At 48.1% G+C, this 14822-nt stretch overlaps 1 protein-coding gene across 1 annotated transcript in view; it reads right to left on the reverse strand.

The window, feature by feature from the left end:
* The window catches only part of PRICKLE2 (prickle planar cell polarity protein 2), a 103902-nt gene extending 89285 nt beyond the window's left edge, over positions 1 to 14617 (reverse strand). Inside the window, exons 1-2 of the mRNA XM_077184375.1 lie at positions 14482 to 14617; positions 14116 to 14201 (exon numbers count right to left, since the gene is read on the reverse strand). Of these exons, the coding sequence (XP_077040490.1) occupies positions 14116 to 14201; positions 14482 to 14523 (128 nt within the window). The 5' untranslated portion in view covers positions 14524 to 14617. The remainder of the gene's footprint in view (positions 1 to 14115; positions 14202 to 14481) is intronic.
* Positions 14618 to 14822: the final 205 nt, after the last annotated feature.

Here is a 14822-nt window from a genome sequence, read left to right on the forward strand (position 1 = left end):
TGAGCTGGCAGGGAACCCCAGCTCCCTGTGCCACAGCCAGTTTCAAACCCTTTAAACAGCTTGGGGGAGATGGGATTTAAATCATTGATCACCCTTGCGTGTGCCCCCTGTGCTGGGCTGAAATTTCACTCCTTGGGTTACCATCACTGGAAGCACCACGCATGCACAGAGCGTCCCACTCTGCAAATTCACTCATTGCTCACTTCCAAACAGCTTCACTTTTCCTGGATCACACAAAGGCATTTCCCAGCAATAACCATGGTCAGGCCAAATTTTGGCCTTCCAGCTGCTGTTGTTGCCATCAAAGAGCATTAAGAAGATGTAAAGCTTTGTTTCATTTTGCCTAAAAAAATCCCACAAAGGCCAGACAAATTTTATTCAAGGACTCTTATCACAGGTCTTGCACTGATGACCACTTTCTTGGTCCCTGGGAAATTCATGACATGACTTTCCCAAGGTCAGGATTTCACTCCAAACTCAGAAGAGTTCAGGTCAAAAGGAAAGTTTCAGCAGTTGCTGCATGTGCTCCAAGGAGTGGCTGGAGCAGGGAGGCAGTGTTTAACAGCACTTGCAGCCCTGCAAAATTTTACAAGACACAACCCTCGCATTAGAGGATCCATTTCTTTCTTCATAAAATATATTGGGCCTTTCCACAAACTCCTTTTATTGGTCCATTTGGCTACTCACTCCTTTTATGAACTACTCAAGCTCCTGGATCATCTGGAAAAGCTGAGGGAGGTGGTGGAGCTGAACCACAATGATGTGCTAGCCATGGCTAACAACCCTCTCTGCTACCAGGGCTCGGGCACTGTGTGCCAGCACACAGGGCAGCTGGATTTCATCCCCTGAAAGGAAGCATGCAGCATCTTTTTAACCCATTTCTTCTCACTGCCTACAAGATTTTGGAGTCCCAAAGTGGAGATAAATTCCCCAAACCCAGGTGCCTTTATGCCTTTCACTTCAGACCAAAATCTACTTGGCAGCAAACAAGCAGTTAAGACGGGGATTTCTTTTTTTAACCAGCCTCCTACATCTCTTCCATGGGGTCCTTTAATTGATCTAGTTAGAGAGCAAGCTTGCATGGAGGTCCACATGCTAACATAACAACATATTTTAATTGTGTATTTAAATAGTTTCATTTCTATTGACTCTGGCTAAGGTGAGTCATAAGGCTTGCTGGTCTCCAGCACAAGGCTGGATAATTCATGAGTGCAGCTTTTCAAGCTCTGCATTGCCACATCTCTGTTAACAATAACAAAACATTTCACAACCACTGTTTCCCAAGGAGACAAGTACCTGAGGCACTCTGTGTGCTAAGTCCAGTGCCTTGTGGAATGGTCAGCACAGAAAAAAAGACCAGCAAATCCTTACAAGAAAGGAAAAGCCAAGCAGCACAAGCAGATAAGTGCCTGGCTCTACACATGTGCTCCTGCCCAAAAACCTGTAGCCAGAAGGGCAGAACCAGGATCCTGTGCTCCAGGCTGGGCTGTTACAACTTGCTCTTGGTCCCAATCCCAGACCTGCAACAGTTCATTCCCAGCAGCGTTCTCCCAGTACTTCCCAGCCCACCAGCAGATGCAGAAGCATCTAACTGGTGGTGGCAGCACCATACTGCTCTCACAGCCCCAAAACAACCAGGAACCAATCCAGGAGCCACCATAATGGGACAAAATGCCCTATCCCAGACCCAGCTCCAGTGACACCTCCAGGAAAGCAATTATCCAGGCACAATGATATAACAGCATCTTTATCCTAGTGAGAAGGTGCTTTGCAGCACGTGGGCCAGCTTGTATCCTTGAAATTACTCACATATGTCATGTCTGAGCTGTACCAAGCCCTTGTGAAATAACCAGCCAAGGACAAACGCTGCTTGTGACAATCCCATGGAGAGGTTGTTTTAAGCCATGTAACAAGGAGCTCTGCTGCCCTCCCAAATAGCAGGAGCTACTTTAAAAAAACCCTTACTATTGTAATCTTGGATTACTCCCTACCACCCAAATCCATTTCATCATAATTAGCACCCATTATTATAAAGCCCCTCCGGCATTTCCATATTTCTCTGATCATTATACACCACAGATTCTCTATAGAAAAATCCACCCAGCTGTGTATTTTGCATAAACTGGTTATCTTGAACCACATGCCCTCTCATTCTTGTTACCAGGCCCATATTTTATACAACAGCGTTGACACTTCCAGACTCTTGCAGGAGCCCTGCTTTGAGAGATTTAGATTAAGCCCAACGCAAGCAGCTCACTGGGGGAGACAGGAGGAAATCTGAATTCCTCTTGAATTAATTACTAAAATCTGAAAATTCGGCATGGCATCATATGATTTTACCATGAAACACATCAACCAAAGCATGGCACAAAATCCAGCCACCCAGAGTACCTCAACAGCATTACAATGCAGCCAAAAGCTGATCAAGGACTTGGCTTTGGAGTTCTTTATTCCCTCTTAAAAGAAAAACACAAGGTGCACTAAGAGTTAAACTAGAAAAACACCTTGGCAGTACCTTGGCAGTATCTGAGTAATTAGCTAAAGGGAACAAAAATTTAAAAAGTCCATTTTTGTTGGGAAAAAAAAAATTATTAAAGAAGTGAGATGGCATCAATCTCTGTGATCATCTCTGGACCATGAAGCACACACCTCTGTTCCTCCAGGATGGGGTCCCTCCCCAGCAAGCAAGTGCTTCATCTTCCAACTAACAACACCCCAGCCAGCATCCAGCCCTTCCACAGCATCCTTGGGGTTAGGGCTGCTTCCTGCTTCAGGCACAAACCTCAGTATTTTAAATTTCCTTACACAGATAACTCCTACAGTAAGGATAAAAACAATCTCAGGGACTTTCACGAGAGCCTCGCAACTCCACAAGCTTTGGTGCTGCTGGGAATGAGACCTCAGCACTACAAACTCCAGCACAGAACACCCAAGCCCCCAGATCTGCTGCTTTTATAGACAGAAGGACTCTTAATTCTGCCCCCTCCAATATTATCCATCTTTCAAGATCTTTCCTTTGCTAGGGCAGTTCCCAGCATCCTAGGCTGTTGCCAGCCTCTGTGCCTTCAAGAAGATGAGGATTGCAACCCTTCACTAGCCAGGGCCTCTTCATTTTCTCCTCTCAGCACACTTCAGTCCCCTCTGAAGCTCAGCACAACAGCAGGCAGAGCATTAATCAACACAACATGTGCTTCACCTAACTTCAGCAACCACTACGAATATTTAAGTTTTACATTATGTGCTGGGATTATTTTTATATATACGCCACCCTGTGTCTTTTTATATACACACTCACACCCCTGTATAAGCAAACACACACAGAGTATTTCATTTCTGCAAACTATAATTTAAGCACAGGGATTGTTTTCCCCTTCAGGCAGCTGGAGCAGCAGCCGAGTAGTGCAGCAGCGATGCCGAGTGCCCTCTGCTGTACATGAGACAAATGCTTCTTTGTTTAAAAATATTCTTTAAATACTTATAACTTTTCTTAGGAAAATATTTATTAATATTACATTTGATCATTTTGAGCTCAACATGCAATAATGATGCCACCTGATTTCTCCTGTTACACTAAAAGATTCATGTCTCTTCCAAGTTACCTCAGCAGAAAGTAAATAAGTCTGGGCTGGAACTGCACAGGGTCCAATGTGAAAATGTTTTATTTATATACCTGAAAATGACAAAGGGAGATCAGAACAAACAATATAGCTTTATTATTCAGGCACTTATCAGATAGCCTTCACACTTCAGCAGATCACACATCTATTAGAGGTACAAGCTGAAACTGTCACGTGGCAATGTGAAATCATTTTTCTATTGTAAAGCAGCATTGTTCCTGCTACTGGAAGGAAAGATAATATTAAAACATATTCAAATATATGTATTTCAAACTGCTACACCTTGTAATAAATTATGCACTTGATATTAAAAATCCAAGCTACGCTGCACAAACCTGACTTTAGAATATTAACTTTTCTTGTCTTCTCATGTCCCAGTTCTTCTCACATCTGACATTTAAAGGGGCTGCACTTTAGACACGTGGCCTTTATGGCACCAAATGCAGATAATAGGGCCCAGCCACAGCAATGTGATGAGTGCTCCCACTGACAGGTGAGAAGAGAAAGGGAATCAGCCTGTCCCCATCCTGCTGCTACTTCTTCAAATGTGTAATTTCAAGCAGAAGTCTGATAGAATTGGGATTTTGCAAAAATAGGGATTAAATTATCTGCTAAGAGTCAGGGCAAGACAGGGGACACCAAGCCCAGCAGCCTCTCTGCACAGGGCTCCACCTCCAAGGCAGATGGGTCAAAGAGCAGCCAGGTCCTTCTCCACAGAGCAAACCCTGCCATGACAAGCACCCGACAGCCTGGAGAGGTCAGAGCAGCACTGTCTGCTACAGGAGCACCAAAACCCCGGTTACTGGCACCACGAGGTATTTTCTCCCTCTCTGTGTCACGCTCCCACAGAAGGAGACATCTTTTTTTAACCTGTCTCTGTGCAATACCTTGGCACTGCAAGCAGGGCCCATCTGCTCTGCAGAGCTCCGTGAGGACACCTCCACACTGCCCTTGGAGGGTGGGAGGAGGACAGGGGGGTCCAAGCACCCTTGGGTGCTGGCTTGAGATGCCCAAACCCCCAGGTGCTTTCACACAGCCACTCTGTCCCTGGCAGGTCAAAGAGCTGGTTGTCATCAGCACAATCACACCAGAACAACTGGTTCCTCATCCCTTCCAGTGACTCACTGCAAAACCTCTCAATTTCCAGCATTTGTATTCACTTCACAGCTTGGATTTCCTAGAGGAGGCACTACCCAGGAAAACAAGCCTCCTCTTACGCCCTCCTGTAAATGTGTCCACATGAAGCTGATCAAAAATATTCCAGATTATTTTTTTAAACAAAATCTTTTACCAGCTATTTTTTCTGCCAACAAAATGCTGTGGTTTTTTATAACTTCTCATCTTGCTCTTCTAAGAGCATTCAGGGATTCTTGTCCTAGATTCCCTGTCTTGGTTGAAGGCCAAGCATCACTAGCTGAGCCAGAGGGAATATAAAAGTATCTTTCTAAGACGCTATAGAAAAGAAGAAGAATTGGACCCTGGGAGACAATTCGCTTTTATGCCTTGGGTATTTAAGGATCAAATGCACATTTGTGAGCTGACACCAGGTAAAGAGGTGGCTTTGAGACTTTATGGCATCTAAAGAAGCCTCTCAAAGCATCTTTTTACCAACTAGAGCAAAAGAGAAATCAAGGAGAAGTGACACAACCCCTGGTGTGGCTGCCAAGCCCCTGGGGACAGCAGGGCTCATGGGCCACTCCTGGTAACACCAGGGGCACTTGCAACCACTGCTACGCTTGCAAAGCAAACAGATGAAGGCAGGAGAACAGGAACCACCCAAGACATGCTGAGAAGGTTTCCTATGGTTACTGCTGCCATGGAAATATGTTTTTTTGTTGGCTTGATCTAAATAATCTCTGGCTCCCTGGCTGCAGTATGCTTCCTGCAAGGTTGGGTTGGATCCCTAGACCTTCACCTTGCTGCTGGAATGTGAATGCACTGAGCAGTGGCCACCTTCAAGCTGGTCCAGGAGCATCTCAAACCTGAACTGCTTGAGCTCTCCTCTGGACTCCCTGAAGCCTGTGACTTGGTTTCAAAGAGAAGAGGAGGAAAGAAAGTGGAGGGAGGGGAAAAGACATCCTTTACTAATTGCTCACAGCTGTGTCCGAGCAGCTCCCACTTCAGCTGCCAGGAGCTGCAGGCTCGCGCTCTCCCCAACAGGCTCCAGAGCAACAGAAACCCCTCAGAGGGAGAGGGACTCTCCATCCATCCTCAGAGCTCTGCATAGGGATTTCAATAATTACACTCACACACTCCCCTTATCAGCAAGAGCAGCCATTATGTTTTTTATCACCGCAGCGGCAGCATCCACACAAGGGCAATGGATAGGGGATGAAACGTTTGCTGCAATGGCTCAGTACAAAGTGTCTCGCTCTGCAGTGAGAATAGTAATTGTCTCGCTGAGCTCTCCAAGTGATAAGCCCTGGTATCAGGGTCCTGTGAAGAGTGGAGACACACGTGGGAAGACACAGCCTCTCCAGCAGCAGAGAGGAGCACCCTGAGTTTTCTGTACACCTCTTGACCCAAGCACTGGGGAACTCAGAAAGGTTCTGGCCATTGGGACTGTACTGATGCATGTCTGGGGTCTGCAAGCATGAGAAAAATGTTCTTTACAGCCATGCTCATGAGATTTACTCTGAAATTAGTTTTCCTCACATCAGACAATTCTGCTAATGTTACAAATTCCTTCAACATTAGATAGTGACCGCAGAGATGCTACAAGCACAGGAAGGGTCCGGCTTTCCACCACCGCGGCTGGGAGATTATTCATTGGAGAAAAAAGCAAATAGCCAAATGAGCACCACAAATTGCAAAGCCAGCTGCCAAAGGTCTCAGCTGATACTATCGGCCATCCTTAAACTCGGTGATAGACTTACGAGCCAGACAATGAAAACGCAATTCATTATTTGAAGAGTGACTCACTGGTGTAATAAGGATGGATTACTGGGCGGGGGGAATGAGGTGGGGAGAATGTCTTTGAAAAAGGCTAAAAGACTGAAGATTGACTTTTTAAAGGCAAACAGAAAAAGAACAAAAACAAAGAAAAACTCTTGAAAACACTGAACAGACTCTCAACAGCCGAGAGCAACAAAGAGGAGGGCAGCGCTCCGTGGGCGTCAGCCAAGAGCTGCGCCCGGCCCCTCCAGCGGGAATCCCGGCTTCCAGCCTTTATCCCACCAAAGCGCTGGCTGGCAGCTTTTTCCTCCACGCCACAGCACGCTGGTGACAAAGGCCTGTTGCAAACCCTCTAATAAAGCAGTAGGAGCTTTCCTGCCGGCCCGACCCAGGCCACACGCAGCACGGCACGGCCGCGCTCCAGCGGGACGCAGCGCGGGTCTGAGCGGCCTGAGGGACAGCTCGGGAAGGGCATGAGGGTGGCGACAGCGGGGGTGACAGCTCAGCTTTGCATGTCACAGGACCAGTGCAACTCTTCATCTCCCACCTCCTCCCTCTCATCAGCTCAGCAGAGGCTTCAACAAGTGATTTAATCCATTTCCCTGGGCTTGGGTGGATGCACAGGGAGCTCAGGACCTTACACATCCAGCGGCACTGGGCTATAAAATCATTCACCATGTCCCACTAATTCACAGCTTCCAAATCCAAAGCTGTCTGCTTCTAGGAGATCCCAGTGCAAGCCAATCCATCCTGCTTCCAGGTTTTGTGGGTCTTTCCTGGGCAAATCCATCTCAAAAGGCTCCATGAGGGAACTGTGCTTTGCCAGTGTCCGGCAGCACAGCCCCGTGGCTGAGGCGCCAGCAAAATATTCACTGGCCAAATTCTGCCCTTGGGATGGCAAACCCCACTGGCTCATGCCAGGCAGGTAAATTTCTACTTTTTGCATACCAAGAAGCAATTGTAGTTATTTTCAAAAAAAAAAAAAAATTAGTGCCAAAAAAAACCATCCCGACCAAATTTTAAAATTATTTGTTTAGAAGTAAAATATCATACAAACTCAGAATTCAGTGTGTCTGCTCTACCGACAGCTATCCATCATCACTGTAATTCACAATCACACCAGATACAGAATAAACCCCACAAAATCAGCCCAAATCCCTCAACAGCTTATAAGTGTTTTTTCACACCATTCATAAAAATAGAATTGCACATGGCCACTTCAAAACAGACATAAAATCTACCCACACTGCCCGTTCCCTAGGAGAAATTCTGCTTTTCTGGCTTTTGCCAGCAGCTCAGTGGCAATGGAGCCAGGCAGAGCAGCTCCAGTGAGAGCAGCTGCAGAGCAGGGCTCTGTGCTCAGCTGAAATTCAATCAACAAGTGTCCAAACTGCTTTTGAGTGCTTGCAATACAATCCTGAGTGGCTTGTAAAGGACTTCAAACAGGCTCCCTGGGCTTGCCCGGAAACAAATACATACCTCACCTGCTCTTTTGTACATTGCATACAAAAAATTAAAGAATTTATTTTAGGCTTTTTGCCAGGGACAACACTGCCTCTGACACTGTAATGCTCTGGTAATGTGGATACCGTGTCTCCCAGCCAACACAAACAGGATACCTTATCAGTCTTGGCTGTCTTAAGTGCTGTTTCAAGTGCTGTTTCAGCAGCAGGGCACAAAGAAATGGAACCCACAAGTCAGAAAAAATTGTTGAGAGTTCCTTAAATGTAACTGTGCACTAAACATTTAAGAAAAGAATAGTCTCAGGGCAGGGCAAAGCTGATACCTACACCACAATCCATCCAAACCCCCATGGCAATGGCCTGGACACCCCTTGGTAGAGATGCTGTTGGAACAGTGGGAGCAGCACGAGCCATCACTCATTATCCCTGCTCTCCCTACTACCATGGGGGTGAAAAGCCTCCCAAAAACTAGACCTGATTTTCCAAACACTTACACAAGTGTTTATCTTGCAGGTGTAAGAAAATAGGAGAGCTGAAGTCATGGATGCCAAGCCAAGTGCACAGTGCAGCATCCCCCTGAGCTGAGCACCAGTGCCCACAGCCACCCACACCAAACCAGCCTGGGCACAGGGGCTGAAGGGCACTGACTGCCACTGAAGAACCTGGCAGGGAGTGGCTTCTCCTTTCTGAACCTGTGACCAAATAAGCACACAAAAAATAAATTAAAAACAAGCTAATGGTACCAACTGCTTTGTGAGAGGCTTTAACATCAGCAAATAAAACCAGCCTTTGATTTTTTTTGCATCCCCTCTGCCAGGGTGACAATATCTTTGGGAAGCAGGTGACTCCTGCCCACCCCTAGGGACAAGCATAGGTCCCCTAGGGACAGCAGCAGCCTTAGCCCTCTGCAGTCCCTTGGGGACTCACCTCAGGAGTGTTTGATGGATCTGCACTGGGCTAGACCTGCACTGGCTGAATTTTGCCCATTTCAGCAGGTTCCCAACTGCAAAATGATGAATTTTCTAAAACCTTCCAGGCTAGCACAATTCACCATGGCAGTGATAGGAACATCAGACTATTCAAGATAAGGCATTGCTATTCTCACATCTCCAAATCCTTTCCAATAAACATGCAAGGAAGTGCGGAATATCTGAATCCTAAAGAAGAGAGGCACAAAGCCTGTTATTCATGCCAGGGAAAAGCTGGGAGTGTGTGTGTGCAAGAGACATAACCTATGAGAAATGCTGAAAACATATGGAAGCAATAATCTGTACTTTTTTTTTTTTTTTGGAAGTAGAAACAAATGCTTTAGAATTCGGTGTTATTCGTTCATGTGCTGCGTTACAAATATTATTGTTTCTGCTCTCTGGATGAGGAACTAGGCAGCAAACTGGAGACCCAAAGGCACCCAGGGATGAGCCTGCTGGGGTGCACCTCCTATGGGCAGGATCAGAGCCCTAGGAATGCAGACAAAGGCTGCAAACACACAGAATTTGTCGCTCATTTCAAACACACAGATTGCTGCTCTTGTGCACAGCAATCTCCAGAGCACTGGGCACTAAACAAACAAACCTACAAAACAAAACAAACATCCACTGCCACAAGCAACTCCCTGCCTACAGTCAACAAGGCAGAGAAGGGAGTTGCAAAGCAATTTGTGCATCATCACCCAACATCATCAAACATCACAGGGCGTCTGGTCCACTACCCCATTTCAGGTCACAGTCTCATGACATGCATCTCTTTTCCTTGTCCATAGGTTTCTGTGATCCAGTGGTCAATCACAACCCTTTGGGCTGATCACCTGGGATCTCCAGGCAGCTCTCTCCTGAGAAGATGAGAAGTTTGTCTTTGCAGACACTCCCTGATCCAAAAAGGCCGGATGAGATCAGACTTCAGCAGGACTAACTGCAGTAGATTACAGCAAGATGCTGAGTTATGGAAATAAATAAACAAATGCTCAAACCAACTGTATGCAGCAAAATTTGTTAATAAGGAATATTACTGAATACTACATCAGGTGACATAAATTTGCCCTGAAAGGCAAGGGCCAGGCACTGTGTGCTGCACAAACACACAGCACTGATATTAAGAGCACAATGTGTGACAGCAATGCATGAAGAGAAGCAGATCTCTTCCTCAGCAAAATGTGATTCCAAAGGACAAAGACTGTGTGACGTATGCAAGGAAAAAGATGCTCCAAGAAAAGATGTAAGACATAATCTCACACTGAAACTAAAACCCTGGCAAACCAGTCTTTGTCTTCATGTCATGTTTATTACTGCTTTTCAAATTCTTCTGCAAACCAGAAGAATAACTATGGCAACAAAGACTTCTCCAAAGGTTTTCAGACTCTATTTTTAAAATTGTCTTCTCTGTCACAGCATCCAAATTCCTTCCCTCAGAAACCAGCCGTATGCCACTGCCTCTGCAGGCTTTGCAAACCAGGTGGCACATCCCCCTTCCTCACACCAAAGCTCAAACTCCATCCTGAGACCTGCATGTCCTGCTTCTATCTTTTTAGTTGGTGGGTTTGGAGAAGGCAGGGAGCAGGGAACAGCAAGGTCTGCTGAACTGCAAGAGTATTTTGGCTTTCTCTAGGAGCAAACAAACCATGGCTCCGTGTGCTAAACACATGCCAATCTCCCAACACGAAGGATCAGCTATTTTAACGGAGGGTACTAAGGCTGTAATTTTACTTCACCCGGAGTAAATCTGAAATTAGTTCTTCACAGTAAGCTTAACAGCAGCAAAAGCGAACCATTTGTCACCTTTAAGGTTTGCATATTCACACTAATTGCACCGGCACTAGGTTATAAATTCCCTTCCTTGCTCCTGGACCACCTCTCTCGAAGGCTTTTCTCTGCAAGACATTATGCAAAAGACACTGCTAATGGCTATTCATTCACCAAACTCCAGTGACAGCTTTATTTAATGCCAAAGCTTGTTAACAAGCTGAATGGCACACAGTTTAATGTAATGCAGATCTGATTAGAAAACAGCAACCGGGCTCCTAAGGAGTTCAATTTTTATTGAATTTGATTTCCCTTTTTCCACGCAAAGCCACCTTTATTAATGAGGATTTGGTTACCTACACGCCATTTCCATTTTCTAGACTGGAGCCCACACAAATGAACTCTGTCCTTTGGCACTTTGCTGACAACCCACCACAGCAGAAAGTGATGAGACGAGAGGAAGGAGTCATTTTTCTGCTCAGCCCATGAGAAATTCAGGATTTTCCTGGTTATAGTTTGATAGCTGTGTCTTCATGGACTTTGCCCCCAAACCTTCTGAGAAAAACCACTTACTTTTTCCTCTTTAGGGTTAAATGATTTAAAGCTATAAATTGAATTTCTGCCTCACAACGAGAGGCAGAGATCTGTGGCGTGCAGAAGAGAGCTCTGATGGAGTAAGATGTAGGCTCTAGCTGGATTGAGGTGTTTTCAATTCCTTGCTTCCACCACATTAGCATTAAATAAACTGACACTGCTACAGGATAATTTCACCTACTACCTTAAATGTGGGATTATAATTTCAGAGCAATATTACGAAGATTCTAAAACAAACTTCAAAAACCAAGGATGTTATTTCATTCTTTAACAATCCCCTTTCATCTTCTTTTTGCACATCACCTGCAGTAGAGAGAAGGCTTATTCTGAAAACAGTTCTGCAGAATATAAATTATTTTCAAGAGGTTTCCCTGTCTCAGGAAGCATGCCTGTGCTTCCAGGAATGATAAATTCAGCAAACGCTCAGAGCCATCTCTGAGAAAAGTGGCTGTTAAGGCAACATAGGAACACAGGAATCTTCCTCTTCTAACAAAGCAATCTGCTTGCTTGAGGGAGTGCCTGCACAGATCACACCTAAAATCACAGGTAAGTAGAAAATACACAGTCCAGCATAATTAGGTATAGACAATGCCTGCCTCAGCAATGGCTTCAGTGTCTGCAAGTTTATAAATTCTGTCTCCCTAAAGTGTTATCACCACTCTGCATCTTTGAAGCAAAACCACCCCATTTACATTTATCAGCAAAACTCTGCTGTCAAAGGATTATAAAAAGCCTTACAAATCTCTACAGGTCAACTGATCTGGATTTATACCCCTAATGTGAGGATCTCCTTGCAAAACCTTGTTTTCTTGTTTTCTTTCAGTCTCATTCTGCACGTTCAGGTGAGCAGCCCCACCAGTCAGTGACTGCAACATCTCCTGCACAGAGGGCACAGGCTCCTCAGCATGTTATCAACCTACAAACTATTGGGGATAATTTGTCTGCTTACCTATTCCTGGCATTAATAGACCACTGCCTAGTGAAAAATGAACGAATTTCCTCTCTATTGTGTTCTGGCAAATAGACTGCTTTATTTGGTTTAATTGTGTAATTACTCTTACATCAAGGCAATTAAATGGGAACGTCTGCAGGAGGGCTCTCAGCTAATCGAGTCCTGGTGTAAGGAAACTTGGAGTAAGGTCTAACCTGCTCAGTGGGATGCAAACCCTGGAGCACAAAAGCTGCAATGCCTCTGGGAGCTGACCCCACCCATACCCAAAGGGTCCCCATCCTTCTCCTGCCCCGAGGGACATAAGCACTTCTCTCCTGAGAGAAAGCTGCTGGAAAAATCCACACTGTTTTAGCAAAAATCCTCTCCCAGGTCTGGGGGTCCTCAGCAAAGGAGAGGGCTATGGGTAGTCCTGGCAGGGTGGAGGCTCCTCCTGCACATGGGGTTTGGCAGGATGTGGCCTAGAGGCACAGTGTGCCAATGCAGAGGGCACAGTCTGAAAAGAGCTGCAACATCCCTCTCATCTGACACTCCCCAGGCAGCTGTGTGCCCCTTCTGCTGGGCCATTTGGCTTCTGGTGGGATCCTATAAAAATTCACTTAATCCTTCAAAAGCTACTGTACAGTTGTACTCTGTAACATTACGAAACGTGAAGCACAGCACCTCCAAAGTCCTTGGGGCAGGGTAGAAATAAAAACATGAAGCACAGCACCTCAAAAGTCCTTGGAGCAGGGGAGAAATACTGTTGGTGACCACAGCTTTTCTTCTTATCCTGCATTTGAAAGTTCTCCTTGGCACTTTTAAGTATTACAAAGTGGCTCTGCAGGGACACGAGGAAATCCGGGACAGCCCGAGGACCAGGGCAAGCCCCACCTGCTGCTGTGCATCCCTCAGGGCAGACCTCAGCCTATGGAACCCGTCCCACCACACCCTGGGGCAAATGCCAAAGGGAACAATGATTTGCAAGGCTAAACGTTAAGATACAATTCAACAGGAATATATCAATCCCCATCCTTGCTCTGAATCCAAGCTTTAATCTGGTGAGACACAGCTCTGAGAGAAGTAGGGCAGAGGCTGGGAGGAACGCCAAGCACAGCAGATGCTGGAGAAAAGGGTATACCCTGAAAAATAAGGTTAAAAGGTCGCCAAGGGCTCCCTGGCCTACTAAGACTATGTAGAGCTCCCAGGGCCCACAGCCCAGATTTAATATCACCGAGTCCCAGATCGCACATCAGCAGGAACTCATTTCGAGACAGCAGAACATGGGGAGGGGGAGAAGGGACTGACCCAGGAGAAGGCCAGGGCTTGCTGTGCTTATCAGGCACCGGCACTGTCAGGTTCGTAAAGAGACAGAAATACCATCTTTGTAAAGACAACAGAAATAACCAAAAATACTATTTTTGCCGGAGTTTCACGCAGCGGTTTGGTGCAGACCGCAAGAACCCCTTCAGCCCCATTTTTCCCTTCCCACCCCACCCCACCCAGGTTGTCCCTACAGGGCGGCTTCAGCCCCCGGCATGACCCGGAGCAGCAGGACGAGCTCCTGACCGCACTGGGGAAGCTGCGAGTCGGTAATCGCCAAACCAGTTACCCCAGTCCCGCATCTGGATCCTGCTGCGCCCCGCACCGGCGGCGGCCGCGGGCATACCTGTGTGGGGGTCGCCCACCCGTGTCCCCAAAACCCCCACCGCGGGTGGGCAACGCGCTCAGGACTAACACAAGCCCTCCCAAAATAGCCACACCTGCACCCCGGATGCGCTCGGAACCAGGAGGGCGCCGCGAAGGGAGAGCCGCGACGGGACCCGGCGTGGGGGGACGGGGGCGATGGGCCGGGGAAAATCGGGGGTCTGGCCGGGCCTTACCTCCACTTGTGCAGGGCGAAGCCCGGGCACTGGTCCCCGCAGGTGTTGCAGGGCTGGCCCCGCTCCGGCTCCCCCGACGCCGTCAGCTGCAAGGAACAGCAGAGTCAGCGGCGGCTGCGGGACGAGGGCGACGGGAACGGGCACCGGAGGGATCGGGAAGGGGCACGCCCGGGGGAAAAGGCACCCTCACGGCTGGAAGAGGGCAGGGGAAGGGCTGGAGCGGGGACGCACCCCAAGCAAGCGGCACATGGGGGCGGCGGGGACCCGCCGGGCGCCGGGGCGCAGCCGGAGCGGGCGGCGGGACAGAGCCACAGGTGGGAGCGGAGCGGGGCGGGGAACGAGGGGCGAGGAACCCCTGGCACTCACCGAGCGGCTAGAGAGCCGCTTGCGGGAGCCGCGGCCGAACATGGCAGCGCTCCCGGCGCGGAGCCCGGCGCAGCCCTGCCCGAGTGCGCGGCAGCAGCGGCCGCCCCGTCCGGGCCCGTCCCGCCCCCCCGGCGGCCGCCCCTCGGCCGCGCTCCCGCCCCTCACCCGCCCCTCAGCCCGGCAGGCACCGCCCCGGCACGGACCGGCTCCCCCGCCCCGCTGCCGTCGCTCCCCTCAGGGTTAACCGCGCTCCCCGGGCCCTGCCCGGCCCTGGCCGCCCTCGGAGCACCGCGCTCGGCCGGGTGTGCAGTGGGCAGCGCGATGTCCTCGTTGGGCTCCAG

The sequence above is a fragment of the Agelaius phoeniceus genome, chromosome 11 (genome assembly GCF_051311805.1).
Source record: "Agelaius phoeniceus isolate bAgePho1 chromosome 11, bAgePho1.hap1, whole genome shotgun sequence".
NCBI lineage: Eukaryota > Metazoa > Chordata > Aves > Passeriformes > Icteridae > Agelaius > Agelaius phoeniceus.